Source organism: Salmo salar, chromosome 26 (assembly GCF_965601325.2).
Source record: "Salmo salar chromosome 26, fSalSal1, whole genome shotgun sequence".
Taxonomy (NCBI): Eukaryota; Metazoa; Chordata; class Actinopteri; order Salmoniformes; family Salmonidae; genus Salmo; species Salmo salar.
The window spans coordinates 16,578,367-16,600,424 of record NC_138316.1 but is presented as its reverse complement, the minus strand read 5'-3'; the positions used below and the strand labels follow the sequence as shown (position 1 = coordinate 16,600,424).

The window sequence follows — 22,058 nt, the reverse complement described above, 5'->3', positions numbered from 1 at the left end:
TGGAGTGTGGATGGCAGGCATGTGCTCCACACACAGTGATGTATTACAGACAGCCGGGGAGCCAGCCAGAGAGCCAGCCTGGCCTGCCAGTAAACAGCACAATATTAACTACTGGGGCTCTGCCATCCTCCCTGCCTATTTCAGATGGTCACCGGGGCAACCAGTCAGCACATGCTTTTTACCAAACGCTGGTGGCATAGCTTTGAGTCATGGGGACAGAGAGCTGTAGCTGGCAGTGGAAGGGAGTCTAAATGTTTTTTTTAACAACAGCGCTCAATATGAAATGAGCCACTTCAAGTGCAGTACCTACATAATGCTTCTCCTCCTGCTTGGGTTGTGGGTTGACAAGACCTACATAATGCTTCTCCTCCTGCTTGGGTTGTGGGTTGACAAGACCTACATAAGGCTTCTCCTCCTGCTTGGGTTGTGGGTTGACAAGACCTATATAATGCTTCTCCTGCTTGGGTTGTGGGTTGACAAGCCTACATAATGCTTCTCCTCCTGCTTGGGTTGTGGGTTGACAAGGGTTGTGGGTTGACAAGAAATCATTTTTTATATACAGGTATGTGAAAGGTATATATTCCCCTGTTTTTTCTCTCCCTCTGCTCATTCTTTCCCCTGCCTCGGTCCCTCCTTTATTCATCCCTTCATCTGACTCGTCTCAGAGCGGAGGGCAGCCATGAATATGGATGAAGAGTTTAATCAGTGCAGGAGGCTGTGAGGCAGGCAGGGCCTCGCTCTGTGAAACTCTGCTTTAACATCGACAGGAACCAACACAACACAGCACCTAATCTACATATTACGTTTACATTTTAGTCATTTAGCAGACGCTCTTATCCAGAGCCACTTACAGTTAGTGCATTCATCTTAAGATACAGTGGCTGGCGAAAGTATTCACCCCCTTTGGCATTTTTCCTATTTTGTTGCCTTACAACCTGGAATTAAAATGGATTTTTGGGGGGTTTGTATAATTTGATTTACACAACATGCCTAACACTTTGAAGATGCAAAATATTTTTGATTGTGAGACAAACAAGAAATAAGACAAAAGAACTGAAAACTTGAGCGTACATAACTATTCAAAGTCAATACTATGTGGAGACACTTTTTGCAGCAATTACAGCTGCAAGTCTCTTGGGGTATGTCTCTATAAGCTGGCACATCTAGCCACTGGGATTTTTGCTCGTTATTCAAGGCAAAACTGCTCCAGCTCCTTCAAGTTGGATGGGTTCCACTGGTGTACAGCAATCTTTAAGTCATACCTCAGATTCTTAATTGGATTGAGGTCTGGGCTTTGACAAGGCCATTCCAAGACATTTAAATGTTTCCCCTTAAACCACTCGAGTGTTGCTTTAGCAGTATGCTTAGAGTCATTGTCCTGCTGGAAGGTGAACCTCCGTCCCAGTCAATTTTGACTATTTTGTGTATGTCCATTACATGAAATCCAAATAAAAATCCATTTAAATTACAGGTTGTAATGCAACAAAATAGGAAAAACGACAAGGGGGATGAATACTTTTGCAATGCACTGTAGCTAGGTGAGACAACCACATATCACAGTTGTATTAAGTACATTTTTCCTCAATAAAGAAGTTATCAGCAAAGTCAGAGCTAGTAGGAGGAGCAGGGGTAAGACTGAGATGTCTTCTTTAAAATACTCTTTGAAGAGGTCGAGTTTCAGACATTTTCAGAAGATGGGCAAGGACTCTTCTGTACTAGCATCAGTGGGAAGCTGGTTCCACCATTGGGGTGCCATGGCAGAGAAGAGATTTGACTGGGCTGAGTAGGGGTGGGGCGGCCAAGAGAACAGAGGTGCCAGAACTGAGTGCTCGGGTTGAGGTGTAAGCTTGAAGGTAGGGAGGGGCAGTTCCCCTTGCTGCTCCTTAGGCAAGCTCCATGGTCTTGTAGTGGATGTGAGCTTCGACTGGAAGCCAGTGGAGTGTACGTAGGAGCGGGTTGACATGAGAGAACTTGGGAAGGTTGAACACCAAACGGGCTGCAGTGGTTTGATGGCACAAGCAGGGAGCCCAGCCGACAGAGAGTTGCAGTAGTCCAGACGGGATATGACAAGGGCCTAGATTAGGAACTGTGCAGATCCTGAGACGTCCAACCCTGAGAGGATGGAGAGGAGGGTTCACGGATAGTTCACGGTGTCAAAAGCAGCAGATAGATCTAGGGGGATGAGAACAGAGGAGAGAGAGTCAGCTTTGGCAGTGCAGAGAGCCTCCATGACACAGAGGAGAGCAGCCTCAGTTGATTGGCCCGTCTTAAGCCTGACTGGTTAGGGTCAAGAAGATCGTTCTGAGAGCGATAACGAGAGAGTTGGTCAGAGACATCACGTGTTGAGGGGACGCAGCCAGTAGTCAGGGATGAGTTGATGAGGGAAGTGAGGAATGGGAGGTCTCCAGAGATAGTCTGGAGAAGGGAAGGATGGAGGGGATGGAGTCAAGTGGGCAGGTTGTTGGCTGGCTGGATGTCACTAGTCGCACAATTACATCTGGAGAGAGAGGGGAGACAGAGGTCAAGGTGTAGGGTAGTTCTGTGTGAGTAGGAACAGTAGACTCTATAGGCTGAGTGAATGAAGTGAGGATGTCTTTAACCTTTTTTTCAAAGTGGTTGACAAAGTCGTCCGCAGAGAGGGAAGAGGGAGGGGAAGGGGGTGGATTGAGGGAGGAGAAGGTGGAAAATAGTTTCCCAGGGTTGGAGGCAGAGGCTTGGAATTTAGAGTGACAGAAAGCAGCTTTAGCAGCGGATACAGAGGAAGAGAAGGTAGACAGGAGGGAGTGGAAGAATGTCCTCCGGAATAGAAGTTTTCCTCCATTTTCGCTCAGCTACCCACAGCCCTGTTTTGTGAGCATGCAGTGGGTCTCTCAGCCATAGAGTAGGCGGTGAGGGTCGAGGCGGCTGGGAGGAAAGGGAACAGTGGGAGTCAAAAGAGGCTGAAAGGGAGGAGAGTAGGGTTGAAGAGGTAGAACCAGGAGACAGGAAGGAGAAGGATTTAGCAGAAGGGATAGATGATAGAATAGAAGAGGCGAGAGTAGTGAGAGAGAGAGAGAGAGAGAGAGAGAGAGAGAGAGAGAGCGAAGATTGCAACAACGTATGACCATCTGGTTAGGGGCTGGGAGGCTAGGGTTGGAGGAGAGAGGGAGAAGAAAAATAAACAAACTATTCTCCCATGAACCGTGATCTCTGTGATTTTCTCTGGTCTCATCACAGAGTGCCGTCCAGGGTGATGGCCATTAGTCATCACCTAGGGGTGGCAGGTAGCCTAGTGGTTAGAGCGTTGGGTCAGTAACCAAAAGGTTGCTGGATTGAATCCCAGAGCTGACAAGGTAAAGATCTGTCATTCTGCCCCTGAACAAGGCAGTTAACCCACTGTTCCCTGGTAGGCTGTCATTGTAAATAAGAATTTGTTCTTCACTGACTTGCCTAGTTAAATAAAGGTACAGTTTAAATTCAGTCACAACACCACTTCAAGTCATGCATTAGGTTACCCTGTTTAGCTGGCTGGTTGCATCACTGTCTGGTCTGTGTGGTGGTTCCATCCAACACATGAACCAGGTGGATGGTTCCACTAACAGATGGTGAAGGCAGTGAGAGTATGAGCCAGAGTATATTTCGTCTTCATGGGTGCTGGGGTGCGACCCTCCCTAACAGTGACAATGACACATGGCTTTTGCCCACATTGGGCCAGTAGTCACTCAGGGGGGAAGCAGTGGACCTCCCCTGTCAAAGCCAAGAGCTTTAGATTCCTAATGCTACCATCTATTGTGTTTGTGCGCTAGAATGTACAGTGGCTTGCAAAATCAAATCAAATCAAATGTATTTATATAGCCCTTCTTACATCAGCTGATATCTCAAAGTGCTGTACAGAAACCCAGCCTAAAACCCCAAACAGCAAGCAATGCAGCTGTAGAAGCACAAAAGTATTCACCCCCATTGGCATTTTTCCTATTTTGTTGCCTTACAACCTGGAATTAAAATTTGTATCATTTGATTTACACAACATGCCTATCACTTTGAAGATGCAAAATATTTTTTATTGTGAAACAAATTAGACAAAAAAAACGTAAAACTTGAGTGTGCATAACTATTCACCCCCCAAAGTCAATACTTTGTAGAGCCACCTTTTGCAGCAATTACAGCTGCAAGTCTCTTGGGGTATGTCTCTATAAGCTTGGCACATCTAGCCACTGGGATTTTTGCATGTTCTTCAAGGCAAAACTGCTCCAGCTCCTTCAAGTTGGATGGGTTCCGCTGGTGTACAGCAATCTTTAAGTCATACCACAGATTCTCAATTGGATTGAGGTCTGGGCTTTGACAAGGCCATTCCAAGACATTTAAATGTTTCCCCTTAAACCACTCGAGTGTTGCTTTAGCAGTATGCTTAGGGTCATTTTCCTGCTGGAAGGTGAACCTCCGTCCCAGTCTGAAATCTCTGGAAGAATGAAACAGGTTTCCCTCAAGAATTTCCCTGTATTTAACGTCATCCATCATTCCTTCAATTCTGACCAGTTTCCCAGTCCCTGCCGAATGAAAACATCCCCACAGCATGATACTGCCAAACCATGCTTCACTGTGGGGATGGTGTTCTCGGGGTTATGGGAGGTGTTAGGTTTGCGGCAAATGTTTATTTTATTTTTTGAAACAAGTCATTTTTTTCATTTCACTTCACCAATTTTAACTATTTTGTCTATGTCCATTACATGAAATCCCCCCCCAAAAATCCATTTAAATTACAGGTTGTAATTCAACAAAATAGGAAAAACGCCAGGGGATGAATACTTTTGCAAGGCTCTGTATGTGTGTGTGTGTGTGTGTGTGTGTGTGTGTGTGTGTGTGTGTGTGTGTGTGTGTGTGTGTGTGTGTGTGTGTGTGTGTGTGTGTGTGGTTTGTGCGCAAGCATATGTGTGTGTGTGTGTGTCACAGTGGGTGTGCATGTGTGTTGGTGGGGGGGCAGTGATTTACATCACCATGTTGGGGTCCCAAATATGCAGGGTCCTCTGAAGTGCAGTGGAGCACACTGGGGCCGTCCCGCCCAGGCCAAGACTCCTTTCATAGGGGACGTGGGAGTGCCAGATGTGGGGCCATCCGTCACCTCCTGTTCACACTCCCTCTTCACACAGACCCGCCGGCCCCAGGCCCACTGTCAAGTTCACTGCCACCACACTAACACTGGAACAAACTCTATGACACAAACTCTCATACATACAGTCACTCCTATTTTATGAGGTTGGTTTTATAAACTTCCTCTGCCAATGTGTGAAAATAGAGAATCAGAGATTTATCCCGTCTGTGGCCCTAAGAAAGAATGGCCCTCAACAATTACTCTCTAATGAGGGGGAAGTAATGGCTCTTTGGCTGGGGAGGCTTGTGATGCCAAATGTCCATCCACTTTGTTATTCAAAACTGGGCCTGTATAGCCAGCACCAAATTCATCTTTTTAATTTCTGTGGTGACAAAACGACAAGGAGAAAAAAAGCCAAGGAAAGAACTAATGGCATTTCCATTTGAATATAAATGGTATTTCACCCCAGATGTCAGTAAGCGTTTTCGATATTTCAATCTCCACATGAAAGGAAACTAAGAAAGAAAATGGCACTTTAAGAGGCAGGTTTTTCCTCATTGGAATAAAACAGAAATGTTTCCTTGGCGAGGAGGTGAATGAAATGACTGGAGGACGAGAGAGAGAGCGAGAGAGAGAGCTAGAGAGAGAGCGAGAGAGAGAGCGAGAGAGAGAGCGAGAGAGAGAGAGCGAGAGAGCGAGAGAGAGAGAGCGAGAGAGAGAGCGAGAGAGAGAGAGAGAGAGCGAGAGTGCATCTAATTTAATTCATAACAGCCAGTTGTATCAACTACTATTGGTGATATTGATTAGATATGTGGCCCTAGGCAACAGCATGGATGTATAGTCTCTCTCCACCAACAGGTGCTGAAATTATTTTCTGTCTGTAAGACGAGATAGTGGAAATCTTTTTTAAGGTACATTAGTTATGGCTCAGTATAGCCCCCCTGTGAATGAAAGACTGCCTGCCGTTCCAGAGGTAGATGATTGTAGTATGGACTACATGAGGGGGAAATATAATGTAGTGTACCTAATGATGATAGGAACTAAGTGAAAATGGCTTTGACGGTTGAGTGAGATGGATGGCTTGTTGAGCCTATTGTTTTTTGAGGGTGGATGCGTGATTTGATTATTAAAACTGTGAAAAGGCCAACCTGAAGACATGGATGTGCATAATAGTGGCGTAATTAAATTGCCATTCAATGTGAAAATGTTTGTTTTTCATCAGCCTTTGCAATCTGTTCAGAGCAGAATAGGTTTCCCTCTCCTCCCCTCTGTACGTACATTCCCAGAATAGGTTTCCCTCCCTTTCCCCTCTGTACGTACATTCCCATTCCCTCTGCATCCCTCGTTTGCCTTTCCTCTCTTCATGATCCCTCGCTCCATCCCTCCACCCCTTCCTGCTTCTCTTTCCTTTCCCCCTCATTCTCCCCCTCCTCCACTCCTATTTTTTCTCCATCTCCATCTCCCCCCCACCCCATACCCCCTCCCGCCACCTCTCTGTGGTTCTCTCTCTCTCTCTCTCTCTCTCTCTCTCTCTCTCGGGACGCTGTAGTGTTTCAGCTCACTGTGCTCTGTGTCGTTCGGCCAGGGAGTGTTTCTCCCACTGCTGCTTTAATGATTCCTGGTACGGCGAGCCCCAGCCTCGGCGCACCTCGCCACGCTCCTGCCATATTCTTTCCTGGGAAAACCCCATTAACACCAGAGAGTCCCTCTCCACAGCCCCAGTGTTGTTGCTGAGAGGAAGAAGGTGATTTGAAATGACAAGCCGGTGAGACTGTGGGCCGTCAAAGCCAGATCGGCATGCTGCATCCGGAGCCATCCTCAGTGCAAAGCCTTTAATGAGGGGGTCATTTGGCAGGGGGGCCACGCTGAGAGGGGACAGGTTAAGAGGAGATCAGGTTCTTTCAAGTGGAGAATTCCAGGCCCCAATAGAATGGGAGTAAACTAGTGTTGCCTGTGTGTCCCAGCTGAAAGCCCTCTTGGTTATTTTTTTTACATACAGGCCCAGGATAATAGGCTTTGAATGGGCCATGTTGTGTCCCAGTTTAGGCTACAGTCCGTGGAAAGAAACTTTTGTGGTGCAGATGCAGTGAAAGTAAAGTGCGTCGTTGTCCCACACCACCTCAACAGGTGGCGGTGTTAACCCAACTGACAGAGGTGTTGTGACCACAAGCTGCCCTGTAAACACTCCCAACAGAACTAAGAAGTTCTTTTATCTTTTTGAAAGATGCATCTCCTCTCTGTCACTGCACCGAGGCATTCACAGGGGAACCGCGTGATTTATTTAGTTACGAAGCCTGAATGTGAATACAAACACGTCTCTCTGTTCTCCCCTGTTTTCCACAGTGGAATGAAGAGGGTTCCTCTGAAGCCAGGGCGGGGAGGTGAGGCCTTGTGTGATGCAAAGCTAATGAGATATTAAATGAGTGTCAGTGACAGCGGCCTAGCTTTCTGAGAGCTGTTGAGCCTCTGGACTGGTCTACTCTGTTGTATTCTGATGTGTTCTGTTCTGCCGTACTGTTCTGTGTTGTGGGTGACAGGCAGGGTGAGGGGATTCAGCCTGGGAAGACAGGGGCTCCTGTTGCCACACACACAAACATACACACACACACAGCGAGAGCTGGGCCACGGTGAGGGGTGCCTCAGCCCACTCTAAGCATGTTTGTCACTGCCACTCATATGGTCTCTGTGTGATTGTTAACTGCGGTGTTTGAAGTGACTTAATGAGCATGCATATCTCTGGCCAATCAATTATTAAAACAAACAGCCCTCTCTGGGGTTTTTTATTCTCACACATCAAGGCTCGCCTTTGTTGCATTTTCCGCACAGCGCCCGTAAACATCTACTAATGACATGCACAAAATATTAACAATGACTGCATCAACAGAGGAAAAACGCTGCTAATTAATTTGTAATGGTATGCAACTTTGCGAGCGCCCGCCTATTTTCTTTCTGTCCTTCTTTTTTTCTTATTTTCTACCTCCCTCGCTTTTCTCCTCCCCTCCCCTGTCCTTTCTGTCACAGTCATTTAAATAATCTCTTAATTTTCAGCATCTGTTGTGTTTTAATGGGCCCCACTTTAATTAGGCCTGCATGCTTATGTATGTAGAGAGGCTCGGTGTTAGGAGGGAGAGAGAGAGAGAGTGAGAGAGAGAGAGAGAGAGAGAGAGAGAGGGAGAGAGAGAGAGAGGTAGGGAGAGAGAGAGCGAGAGAGAGAAAGGCCTCCTCTTCGCTTAGGGTTGGGGCCGTGGCTGCTGTGGGGCCCAGAGTTCGCACCACTCTTTGTCCCTGGGGGGAGAGGCCAGGGAGGGCTAGGAGGGCCAACGCCCTCACTTCACTACAACAGGCAGATCACTCTCCGTGGGGTTGTCAGAAAGCAAATGTTTCTGGTTTTCAAGGATACAGTATTTTCAACCTAACTTCCATTTCCCCTGAAAAACAGATGTATTTTTACGCCTGCTACGTTAGGTTACATAATGAGTGACAAGGCTTTCCCAGCAGCCTCTCTGGCTGGCTTCATTTCATCAGAACAAAGCTTTTATGGTTGTCTCCTAATGACCTCGCTATCTTCCTCTCTTCTCTTCCAGCTACTAATGTGTAGCTCTGGATACTAACACAGAGCGCTGTGAGGCCTCAGCCACAGTTGCTGTTTACAATATGAAAAAGCTCTTATCTTTATATGTCCTTTTCAAAGACCTGTAGTCCCAATAATGCGCTAATTAGCTGCTCTGTGGCGGTGTCGTTTTTGTCCTTCAGTCGCCACCCTGCCTTTATGTTCACATGAAGCTATGACACCAGAGATCCTTAACAAGAGAAGAGCATCGCTGGCCTCTTCTTCTGTTCAACAGCGTCTACAGAAGGATGAAGACACACTAACCTTTCACACACAAACACAAAGCCTTTGGTGTGTATACCCACGGCCTTGCGACCATGTGGCTATTGGGGATGTCTTTTATGAAGAGGTCTAATCAGCTCATATTTGGTTGTGCTTAGGGAGAAGTAGATTAGTTGAAACAGACTATAAATAGACTAGACTCTCTCTGTGTATAGGCTAAGAGTTCCCTGCTCTATAATGAGGGTCTATGGGAGGGGAGATCTGGTGTGTTTTGGTGGCCCTGCCATAGATCAGCAGTGAGTGTATGGGAGGAGATCTGGTGTGTTTTGGTGGCCCTGCCATAGATCAGCAGTGAGTCTATGGGAGGAGATCTGGTGTGTTTTGGTGGCCCTGCCATAGATCAGCAGTGAGTGTATGGGAGGAGATCTGGTGTGTTTTGGTGGCCCTGCCATAGATCAGCAGTGAGTCTATGGGAGGAGATCTGGTGTGTTTTGGTGGCCCTGCCATAGATCAGCAGTGAGTGTATGGGAGGAGATCTGGTGTGTTTTGGTGGCCCTGCCATAGATCAGCAGTGAGTCTATGGGAGGAGATCTGGTGTGTTTTGGTGGCCCTGCCATAGATCAGCAGTGAGTGTATCTGACGCTGCTGCTACATGCGCCATGTCCCTGTATGACAGGTTTAATGACACCCATCCATCTAACTTTATTTAGCATAGTGTGCACTGCGCCCGGTCCAGCAAATCCATCAATATAACTGTATTTAGGACAGATAGCGCCTCTCAATAAGGTGCACCACCGTCAAGCGGCTAGAGGAAGCACGGTTCAGACAAGCCACATACAGCGAGGAACCAAATCCAATTGTAAAACACATTACAGATGTTATAGGGAAATGGGTTTTACTTGAGCTGAAAAACTTGGTTGTACTTGATCTGAATGACAGAGAGGTGACAGTGACTCACATTGGCCCTGTACCGTAGACTGATAGGATGAGTAAAACACAGAGTGAATCTCCTTCTAGCCAGGAAGACAAGAAAGTAATTACCATGGTGACTGTCAGTATCAGAGGGTCCAGTCTTAGATAAGTACAGCACCCTGGAATGAGATGCAGACAGCACCTCTGGGCTGAGATAGTAGGTGTGTGTGTGTGCGTGTGTGCGCTACGCTGCGTGTCATTGGGTCTTCACCCTCAGCCTCTCATCTACTGCGAAGTGTGTGGGAGGAGCCTGGCTGCCCCCAGCCCTGAGACAGTGAGGGTGAGTGATGCATGTGCTTACGCAAAAGCTGCCCTGTCTCACCGTTTATGGGCTAATGCGTTAAAAGAAGAAAATGGGATGCAGTGCCAGGAGAAGACAAAGTACAGTATAGAGCATCAATACAAGCCCCCCCCCCCCCCCCCCGGTGAGATCAACACGCGCCACAGACCAGCAGAGTAATCACAAGGGTGCGGCGGTCAGGGTGGAGGGTAGGAGGGTCTAGGGCCAATAAAACAGCACATCTGCATTCAAATGCTATTTCAGGTTGCCAATTTAAAGCATGTTGAAGCAGTGACTCTCCACGCTGGAAATGCATCATATACCATCTGCATGATTTATGGCCAACATTACCATTATACTGGTTTACTGGGAGGAGAGGAGAGGAGTAAGAGGTTTTAGAGCTAGAACAATGGGTGCCCTCCCTGCCTGATGATCCCATGAGCCTGAGGGGGCCCAGAGGGTTTGAGGTGGTGGGGGTGGAATGGACGGGAGGTGGGAGTGGAGGTGGGGGTGGTAGGTGGGGGAGTGTTGGGGGGGACAATAACATTATAACATGGGAGTTCAATGGAGCCTCACAACATTGAAGGCTGGAGGTTTGAGAGTGCTGGGGAGCGACATGTGTCTCTTTTCTGGCACCGTTAACTCTGTCATATCAATGAATCAGGACGGCTCATCCTATCCAATCCAGGGGAAACATACAGTACCAGTCAAAAGTTTGGACAATCCCACTCATTCAAGGGTTTTTCTTGAATTTTACAATGTTCTACATTGTAAAATAATAGTGAAGACATCAAAACTATGAAATACACATATAGAATAATCAAGGCACAGGGTGGCTACGTTGAAGAATGTCAAATATAAAATATATTTTGGTTTGTTTAATACTTTTTTGGTTACTACATGATTCCCTGTGTTATTTCATAGTTTTGATGTCTTTACTATTATTCTACAATGTAGAAAATAGTAAAAATAAAGAAAAACCCTTGAATGAGTAGGTGTGTCCAAACTTTTGACTGGTACTGTACATTTTTACATTTACATTTACATCATTCACGGAGACACTGTATAACCCATGAAGTGCCTTATCATATAGGTGGAATTTGATATTTTACTGCCCATGTAGTTGTCACATAAATGTGTTTTGACTGTTAAATCAAATCAAGCCCAAGAGCTCTCTCCATATGGGCTATTTCCATTATTGACTGTCTGTTGGTCTGTATCTGTGTCCATCAGTCCATGTGAAATTGTTGGATCACATTTGACATTGAGCAGGTTTTGCGGTATTTGGTGGAACGCCATAAAAAGCCCTTTGGGCCCTTCCAGGAATCTGAGGGTCGAGGGGAGTCCCTGCCTGGCTGAGATAAAATGAGAGGTTTGACCCACTCTGCAACTGTGTCATATTACAGGGGGTCTGTGGGACCTCGCTGATTTCTTCTCCATGTCACTTTCTCAGTGTTCACACTCCTGTGGTGATTGTCATTGTGAAACCAGCTGCATCCAAGCATCACGTTCCTCTCCCCCTGCACTCCTTAATGGATGGATCTCTGTCCTCTCTCAGCCTTCTATCCCCGTAATTAGATCTGCTTAATTTACACTGTGGCTCCGTGCTGGGAACGGACGATCTGTTATAATGTCTTAGGGTTTCTGAACACTTCCCAGAGTAACACTCTATGAGGAATCATAAAAAGGGTTCTAAAAACAAGTCTACTGCTGACTGGAGAGCAGCTACTGCCTGCCTTCTGCCACGCTGACTTATCACTGATCAACCTGTGTGTGTGTGTTTGTGTTTTACATAGCCACGTTTAAACTAATCCTCCTAGCCGTGTTGTGCTGTTGTGTATAAATACTGTATGTGTCTCTCGTCTATGTGTTTCTGTGTGGCCGGGCTGTGTGTCAGTGTGGATTTGTAGCAGGCTGTGTTCTTGTGATGGCAGCGGGCAGTGTGGAACAGAGCGGAGGTGTGTGCCTCTTTCTCTCTCTCTCTCTCTCTCTCTCTCTCTCTCTCTCTCTCTCTCTCTCTATGTGCAGCCCGCCATGTTGTATGCATGAGGGTTGAGGGCAGGGACCCTCTGGGGGGGGGCGGTCGTGTCCGCGGGGACACACAACAGCCAGATCAGCAGACATGATGACTACTTGGCACAGATGCAACAGAAAGAAAGCTCTTTAAGGAGGTGATCGTCCCTCTTTTTTTTTCTCGTTGTTTTCTTTGCCCCCTCTCTTTTTGCCTCGGTGTCCTCTGTGTGTCTGTGACAGCGTTGGCCACGGACTGCGCACAAACAGCAGCGCGTAATCGGTGTATGCGTGCGTACTTGCTTGTGTTTACATGTGTGAAAAGAAAGGGAGCTGCTTTAATCACATCAGTGATGTGCTCAGTCCTCTCTCTCTGTTTCTGTACATGGTGTCCTGTTTACAAAGCTCCCTTGGCTGACTGTTCCAATACACCTATATGTATCACCACCTCCACACTGCCTCCAGGCTCCCCTTAAATCAATGCTCTACACAGGAGCCTCTGCTGACCCTCGTACAGTCTGATAGTGCTCTAGATTACAGTGGCCACCGCTTATATTTATATAAGAGCCACGTTATCGTTACTCATTGTGTATTTATTCCTTGTGTAATAATTGTTCTATTATTTTTCGATTTGTCTCTCCGCATTTTTGGGAAGGGCTCGTAGGTAAGCGTTTCAATGTTAGTCTACACCTGTTGTTTTCGAAGCATGTGACAAATACAATTTGATTTGATTTTGATTTGATTCTTATGATATAGGGTGTACTAGTTACAGTAAATGAGGGGCTCTGCTCAGAGCTGTGTTGCTGGATATGCTAACGTGAAGGTGAAGCCACAGGGGGTTGACCGTGTTTTAATCCCAGAGCCTGTCACTGGGACGTGATTCTCATAGACTGTAAACAAATATGGACGAAGCCATTGATGACGTCACCCCGTTGTTTCCTATGAGAATGCTCAGTGGCGCATTTGAAGATCAGGAAGTGTCATTTCAGCGTGTCACCATTTTGCTACATGGAAGAGTTTTTGGAAACATCGCATGCGCAGTTTGAGCTATTCTAGAAAGTGACGTTGCAGGCTAGCTCAGTGCTGGCCATTCTCATGGACTAGCTTAAATTGAAGGCCGACCTAGGTACTGCAGGCTGCCATTAGCAACAAAATTATCCTTTTAACTTCATCTGTGTGTGGTTTTAAAGTAATTTGTTCAAGGACATACATCTGATGAAATAAAAGCAATTATTGGTACCATGATTGTGTTCAATGTTTTTTTATATACCCACGAATATTGACCAGGAAGATCGCCAATTGGAGGAGGTTAGGCAAATCTCTTTATGGCCACACAAGGTTGCTAATCCCAGATGGGGATATTTTAGTTGGGTCCTTGAGAGAGGCAATAATCCTAAAATGCCTCAGTTAAAAATGTGCTGTTAACATGTATAATGTGTATGGGAAAACAAAACAGAAAACGGCCGCCTGTACAGTACATTTATCAGGCTGAATAAGAGTGTCAGAGGCAAAGTAACAATATAATTTTAGTACTGGTGGTAATTAAGAAATATTAAGCTACTAAAATATGTGTAGGGCTTTACAGGAGGTTTATTTGTTCCTGTCCTTTATTGTATGTAACCTCTGAAGAGCAAGCAGCCAGGGTTAGAGGAATTCTAAATGAGCTTGGTAAAATTTTAATCAGAACGGTGGTCTCTATACATCCATTTGGATACTTTAGGATCAAGTCTTGACAGGGAATGCAGCGTTTCTCATTAGAGCTTAGACTGAAACGCAACTTATTAAATGTTAATTGACGACGCGGTGCAGCGCGGGCTTACAGTGCTCCGGCAGCATTTCAGTACATCTTCATCTTCGTCTTCTTCCTCACTCCTACACGTTTCCAGAAGGCCGTCAATGTGACATGTTTTTCCCTCTCTAGGCCTCATTTCAGTTCGGACTTTTTTCTCTTTTTACTAACTGCCCTCCCTCCGCCTTTGTTTTTCGGGGAATTGGGGCTAACAAACACAACACGCTACAAAAACGACTGCGTGAATGCTGATCCGCTCCGGACATAGCGAGCTTTCTGTGGGATCCGTAGAGCCGCACGGGGTTCTAGCTTAGCTTAAATACATTTACCAGTTGAAAAAGAACAGAGGAACCGAGCGAGGAGGGGGTCTAGGCCTCTTGTTATGCTAAGAGTGTTCAGATAAGTCCTGCTTAGTCCAAGTTAATTATGGTTGACATTTAAATAAGTGCACTTGTCTTGAAGATGGTGGGAGAGCTGAGAAAAAGACAGGCCTCTCTCTAATTGAGTTTGTGTTGCATGCCCCACCCCCCACATCACAGCACCAAGCCCACATCACTGCTTTGTTCCATAGGGAGCTGATATGTGAAATGCAGCTGCTGAATGAGTAAGCACACATTATGGATGTATCTGCACAGGTGTTTTTGTGGATTCTGCCATGTTCTCTTCCAGAGATGACGTTGTTTGAAGCATAAACCTACAGTATGTTCTGTTATTTACAGACCTACTATATCCATCCTGCCCTGCATTTCTAAAGTCTTCGAAAGCCAAGTGAACAAACAGATCACCGACCATCTCGAATCCCACCGTACCTTCTCCGCTATGCAATCCGGTTTCTGAGCTGGTCACGGGGGCACCTCAGCCACACTCAAGGTCCTAAACGATATCATAACCAGCATCGATAAAAAACAGCACTGTGCAGCCATCTTCATCGACCTAGCCAAGGCTTTCGACTCTGTCAATCAACGTATTCTTATCGGCAGACTCAACAGCCTTGGTTTCTCTAATGACTGCCTTGCCTGGTTCACTAACAACTTCTCAGATAGAGTTCAGTGTGTCAAATCGGAGGGCCTGTTGTCCGGACCTCTGGCAGTCTCTATGGGGGTGCCACAGGGTTCAATTCTCGGGCCGACTCTTTTCTCTGTATATATCAACGATGTCGCTCTTCCTGCGGGTGATTCTTTGATCCACCTCTACGCAGACGACACCATTCTGTATACATCTGGTCCTTCTTTGGACACTGTGTTAACAAAACTCCAAACAAGCTTCAATGCCATACAACACTCCTTCCGTGGCCTCCAACTGCTTTTAAATGCTAGTAAAACTAAATGCATGCTCTTTAACCGATCGCTGCCCGCATCTGCCCGCACCTGCCCGCCCGCCTAGCATCACTACTCTGGACGGTTCTGACTTAGAATATGTGGACAACTATAAATACCTAGGTGTCTGGCTAGACTGTAAACTCTCCTTCCAGACTCATATTAAGCATCTCCAATCTAAAATTAAATCTAGAATCGGCTTCCTATTTCACAACAAGGCCTCCTTCACTCATGCTGCCAAACATACCCTCGTAAAACTGAATCCTTCCGATCCTTGACTTCGGTGATGTAATTTACAAAATAGTCAGCAAATTGGATGCAGTCTATCATAGTGCCATCCATTTTGTCACCAAAGCCCCATATACTACCCACCATTGCGACCTGTATGCTCTCGTTGGCTGGTCTTCGCTACATATTCGGCGCCAAACCCACTGGCTCCAGGTCATTTATAAGTCTTTGCTATATAAAGCTCCGCCTTATCTCAGCTCACTGGTCACCATAGCAGCACCCACCCATAGCACGCGCTCCAGCCGGTATATTTCACTGGTCATCCCCAAAGCCAACACCTCCTTTGGCCACTTTTCCTTCCAGTTCTCTGCTGCCAATGACTGGAATGAATTGCAAAAATAACTGAAGTTGGAGACTTATATCTCCCTCACTAGCTTCAAGCATTTGCTGTCAGAGCAGCTTACTAATTGCTGCAGCTGTACACAGCCAAGCTGTAAATAGCCCATCCAACCAACTACCTACCTCATCCCCATATATATATATATATATATATATATATATATATATATATATATACACAAATCTGCTTTTTTGCACACCAGTATTTCTACTTGCACATCCTCATCTGCACATCTATCACTCCAGTGTTAATTGCTAAATTGTAATTACTTCGCCACTATGGCCTATTTATTGCCTTACCTCCTTACTTCATTTGCACACACTGTATACAGATTTTCTATTGTGTTATTGACTGTACGTTTGTTTATCCCATGTGTAACTCTGTGTTGTTGTTTTTGTCGCACTGCTTTGCTTCATCTTGGCCAGCTCGCAGTTGAAAATGAGAACTTGTTCTTGGTTAAATAAAGGTGAAATAAAATATATATATACACTGCTCAAAAAAATAAAGGGAACACTTAAACAACACAATGTAACTCCAAGTCAATCACACTTCTGTGAAATCAAACTGTCCACTTAGGAAGCAACACTGATTGACAATACATTTCACATGCTGTTGTGCAAATGGAATAGACAACAGGTGGAAATTATAGGCAATTAGCAAGACACCCCCAATAAAGGAGTGGTTCTGCAGGTGGTGACCACAGACCACTTCTCAGTTCCTATGCTTCCTGGCTGATGTTTTGGTCACTTTTGAATGCTGGCGGTGCTTTCACTCTAGTGGTAGCATGAGACGGAGTCTACAACCCACACAAGTGGCTCAGGTAGTGCAGCTCATCCAGGATGGCACATCAATGCGAGCTGTGGCAAGAAGGTTTGCTGTGTCTGTCAGCGTAGTGTCCAGAGCATGGAGGCGCTACCAGGAGACAGGCCAGTACATCAGGAGACGTAGAGGAGACCGTAGGAGGGCAACAACCCAGCAGCAGGACCGCTACCTCCGCCTTTGTGCAAGGAGGAGCAGGAGAAGCACTGCCAGAGCCCTGCAAAATGACCTCCAGCAGGCCACAAATGTGCATGTGTCTGCTGAAACGGTCAGAAACAGACTCCATGAGGGTGGTATGAGGGCCCGACGTCCACAGGTGGGGGTTGTGCTTACAGCCCAACACCGTGCAGGACGTTTGGCATTTGCCAGAGAACACCAAGATTGGCAAATTCGCCACTGGCGCCCTGTGCTCTTCACAGATGAAAGCAGGTTCACACTGAGCACGTGACAGACGTGACAGAGTCTGGAGACGCCGTGGAGAACATTCTGCTGCCTGCAACATCCTCCAGCATGACCGGTTTGGCGGTGGGTCAGTCATGGTGTGGGGTGGCATTTCTTTGGGGTGCCGCACAGCCCTCCATGTGCTCGCCAGAGGTAGCCTGACTGCCATTAGGTACCGAGATGAGATCCTCAGACCCCTTGTGAGACCATATGCTGGTGCGGTTGGCCCTGGGTTCCTCCTAATGCAAGACAATGCTAGACCTCATGTGGCTGGAGTGTGTCAGCAGTTCCTGCAAGAGGAAGGCATTGATGCTATGGACTGGCCCGCCCGTTCACCAGACCTGAATCCAATTGAGCACATCTGGGACATCATGTCTCGCTCCATCCACCAACGCCACGTTGCACAACAGACTGTCCAGGAGTTGGCGGATGCTTTAGTCCAGGTCTGGGAGGAGATCCCTCAGGAGACCATCCGCCACCTCATCAGGAGCATGCCCAGGCGTTGTAGGGAGGTCATACAGGCACGTGGAGGCCACACACACTACTGAGCCTCATTTTGACTTGTTTTAAGGACATTACATCAAAGTTGGATCAGCCTGTAGTGTGGTTTTCCACTTTAATTTTGAGTGTGACTCCAAATCCAGACCTCCATGGGTTGATAAATTGGATTTCCATTGATTATTTTTGTGTGATTTTGTTGTCAGCACATTCAACTATGTAAAGAAAAAAGTATTTAATAAGATTATTTCTTTCATTCAGATCGAGGATGTGTTGTTTAAGTGTTCCCTTTATTTTTTTGAGCAGTATATTTTACATGTATGAAGCGAGATCGCCCCAAATGTCAATTTACACCTATGGAGATCAACAAATTCACTGTGGCTATGTGTGTTGTCATTCTGGGGAGTCTTGCTTCACACTGATACAGTATGTGTTAACAATTGGAGTGAGCCAGACTGGACTGTCAGTTCCATTAAGTAAGGTTGTATTGGGGTCTTTGAAGCGCATGAGGATACAGGAGACCTTCAAAGGTTTTGATGTTGAATCTCACCCTCTAGCATTTTTGAAAGCACTATAGAGTAGGCTACATTATATGATATGGTATATCATCACTGTATAATCATTCAATCAGATGGAATTGGAATGGATCCTATATGATGCAATCTAGGCTATACATTATATGCGTCACTTCTCATACTAATCTCCTATATCCGTGTGAGTAGCATCTACCCTACATCAGGAATGAGCACGGTTAATCGAATATCCGGATATCTGAATACTGAGTATTCAGTATAACACTTTTAATTTTATTTTTTGGGTCGCCTATTTAAAAAGATTTGTCTAAATTCAATTCAATTGTCCATGTTACATTGTTACACACAGGGATATACCATGACATTTGAAATGCTTAATTTAATAAAACAACAAACTTTAGAATGTAGTGTTTATGTACGGTGCATTCAGCTACTGCTGTTTCAGACCTCACGTGGCTTTGACAGTACATTGTTTACAGTTGCACACTGGAAATGTAGTCTACAGTTCTGAGGACGCACAAACAACGGTGTGCTATTTCCCCCGCATTCAAATAGCGATTAACCTACAGGCGGTCCACAAGACTGACACTAATCAATGCAAAACACTCACCAGAAAACGTTTTTGTTAACAGAATCAGTTCAATGATGGTGAACATCAGACTTCTCCTTCACTTCTGCTGTTAGCCTAGGCTGCTGTTAGCCTAGGCTACTGTTAGCTTTGTCTGCTGTTAGCCTAGTCTGCCTTTAGCCTAGGCTGCTGTTAGCCTAGTCTGCTGTTAGCCTAGGCTAATGTTAGCTTCATCTGCTGTTAGCCCAGTCTGCTGTTAGCCTAGGCTACTGTTAGCTTAGTCTGCTGTTAGCCTAGTCTGCTGTTAGCCTAGGCAGCTGTTAGCTTTGTCTGCTGTTAGCCTAGTCTGCTGTTAGCCTAGGCTGCTGTTAGCCTAGGCTGCTGTTAGAATAGCACCATGAGAACAACTGCGTGTTGTCTGTTGTTACATTTTGTCAAATTATAGCATTATTTAAAATGCCCCTTCCTCCCCTACATCACTGTCCTCTTCCACCTGGCCCTTCCTTCCCTACATCACTGTCCTCTCCCACCTGCCCCCTTCCTCTATTTGACCATACTGTTTAATCACTGGGCACAGTAAGGGAGCTAATTGGACTTAATTTATTCTAGTTCAGGAAGTGAAGTGCCTGCCTGGGCCTGGCTGACTGTCTGGCTGATTGTCCGTTGTTTGGCCACAGCACTACAGTACATCTGCAGCCCTGGCCTGACCACTCACACTGTCATTACTCTCCCCCAGAACCCTACTGTATGTATATGCATGTCCCTCCCCACCTGATGGAGCACTCACTACAGTGGTTCAGTGTTTACTCTTTGTTGTCAGAGGTCTCTCTCTCTCTCTCTGAGCCCAGCTGTGTTTGTTAGCATAGCATAGGGGCGGCAGGTAGCTTAGTGGCTAGAGCATTGGACTAGTAACTGAAAGGTTGCAAGATCAAATCCCTGAGCTGACAAGATAAAAATCTGTTGTTCTACTCCTGAACAAGGCAGTTAACCCACTGTTCCTAGGCTGTCATTGAAAATAAGAATTTGTTCTTAACTGACTTGCCTAGTAAAATAAAAAAAATAGGGTATGATCCAAAGCTAACTAGGAGCCTCTCATTTACTCAGTGTCACGGCTAACTAGGAACCTTTCATTTACTGTGTCACTGATGAGGGCCAGATTATCCAAACACAGGCTTTCCCCTGGAACTCGGGGTAATGATCACTAGGGTTTCCTGCACAGTGATTGCTGACAGCAGAACACAGGTAATTGCCAAACCACATGGCATCTCCCTGCCCTGGTCAGACTGCAGTCTCGGCTGCTCATTTGGTTCATTTTATTGCTGGTTAAGAGCCGCCCAGTGTTGCTTTAGATAAAGCCACTGGATTATGACTCATTCCACTGAAAGATGGAGACATTATTTCCTTTTTGAAATCTTTTTTTTGGCCAATAAGTTAATTGCCTTCCAGTGAGGTAATGGGTATGAAAAGACTGTAGGTAATACCTCCCTGGTAATTGGTTATGATTAACTGGGTTGGTGTGCCACTGAGTTTAGGACAGTGGTACACTGTTACTATACATGGCAGCAATATTTACTTTAGGAAAGAAGCTCTGGAAAAAAGAAAATGTTTGCGTAGGTTTTCAAACATTGAATTGACCGCTGCATCTCCCCTCTCTCCAGCGATGGCGGAGTTCCATGTCCAGCCACGGTCAGTGCGTGCGGAGGAGGCAGGCGTTGGGCGGTTCCAGTGCCAGATTCACGGCCTGCCTGAGCCTTCCATCAGCTGGGAGAAAGATGGCCGCTCCGTGGACACTAAGGATGAGAGGTACAGTAAAGTAGGGTTCCTCTGTTAATCACCTCAGCTGTCCCTACCAACTACTGTAGGTCCACTGTACCTGCACACAAAACTCTGTCTGTCCAGAAGCAAATTCACTGTAGCAGCTTCACAACTTTCACTTAACTGTTACCCTGCCAAACCTCACCACCTGGAATCCAGTGTGCTGTAGCCTCCCTTGTGTCTGTCTAGCTGTTTTAAATGGAGTTTATGTTGCGTGTGTAAACACACTTAATCAAGCAAACAATGATCTACTCCCTTGATTCTCTTTCTTTTTATCTCCCTCTATCTCTCTCTTCTCCCCCCTCTCTCTCTTTTTCTCTCTTTCCCTTTCTCCCTCTGCCCTCCCTCCCCCAACCTCTCGCTCTCCCTCCCTCCTCCCATTCCTTCTCTCTGTCAGGTATACCCTGCTCCCCACTGGTGTCCTGCAGATCACAGGTCTGCGTCAGGAGGATAGTGGTGTGTTCTGTTGTGTGGCCCACAACAGTGCAGGAGTAAAGCACAGTGCCGGGGCTCACCTCACCGTCTCAGGTCTCAATACTCCTACGTACATACATATGTACACACACACATACACACCTTCCCTGGATACCCACCCACCCACCGCACAAATATGTGGCCATGCGTCATCTCACACAGCCTCACCGCAAAGATGCTCGCGCCTGAGATGATGTGCAACGGTGAAATCCAATTAAATGTTGCAATCCATAAAGCTCTCGCACACTTACGCTTGCGTCACTCTCTCTCTCTCTCTCCCCCCCCCAGTCTCCCAGTCTTCTGTTTACAAAGAGCCCATGATCCTCGTGGGTCCTGAAAACCTCACTCTCACCGTTCACCAGACGGCCATCTTGGAATGTGTTGCCACAGGATATCCCCGCCCCATCGTGTCATGGAGCAGGCTTGGTAAGACCAAAACCCCGCTTTCTCTTTTACATCCAATCAAAGCTGCAGCCTTCAGGGTGATGCACAGGGGTTAAACCCCCCTGCCTCTCAGGCCTTGAGGGCTATAGGACCCTTCTATCTTCCATAAGGTTTCATGTTAGATTGCTTGTCTAGTTTGCAATCATCCGAAAACCCGACTTGAAATACATCACTATTGCAGCTGATAGAAAAACATGTCACCATAGTAGTATAGCTGAATTATATATACATTTACCTAAAGCACACAGGCAAAATACAGAGATTGAAGAGGACATTCTGTAAAATGGGACATTCTGATACAATAAGATACGGCGGCTTTGTGTGTGAAATTGGTCATGGCATGCTGCCTTCACAGCGTGCACGGAGCCCATTGTTTCCCAGATGGTTGAAAGCCTATTTACCAGACATTATCTTGCTGACCTTGATATAAATGAAGGGAGGAAAAATTGAGTGTTCAGTGACTGCTTCTAATGTGGTACAGCACAGTGATTAAGTAGGCTACTGCTGGTCAGTGTGTATTTGTGTGTGTTTTTGTACACACGTGCAGTTGTGTGGATGTGCGTGTGCGTTG

The 22,058-nt window shown here is 46.2% G+C and overlaps 1 protein-coding gene across 1 annotated transcript in view; it reads left to right on the top strand.

Annotated features, from left to right (window-relative positions):
* The window catches only part of igdcc3 (immunoglobulin superfamily, DCC subclass, member 3), a 112,949-nt gene that overhangs the window by 50,157 nt on the left and 40,734 nt on the right, over positions 1–22,058 (top strand). Inside the window, exons 3-5 of the mRNA XM_014175440.3 lie at positions 20,413–20,557; positions 20,967–21,097; positions 21,332–21,469. Coding sequence (XP_014030915.2) covers positions 20,413–20,557; positions 20,967–21,097; positions 21,332–21,469 — 414 coding nt within the window. The remainder of the gene's footprint in view (positions 1–20,412; positions 20,558–20,966; positions 21,098–21,331; positions 21,470–22,058) is intronic.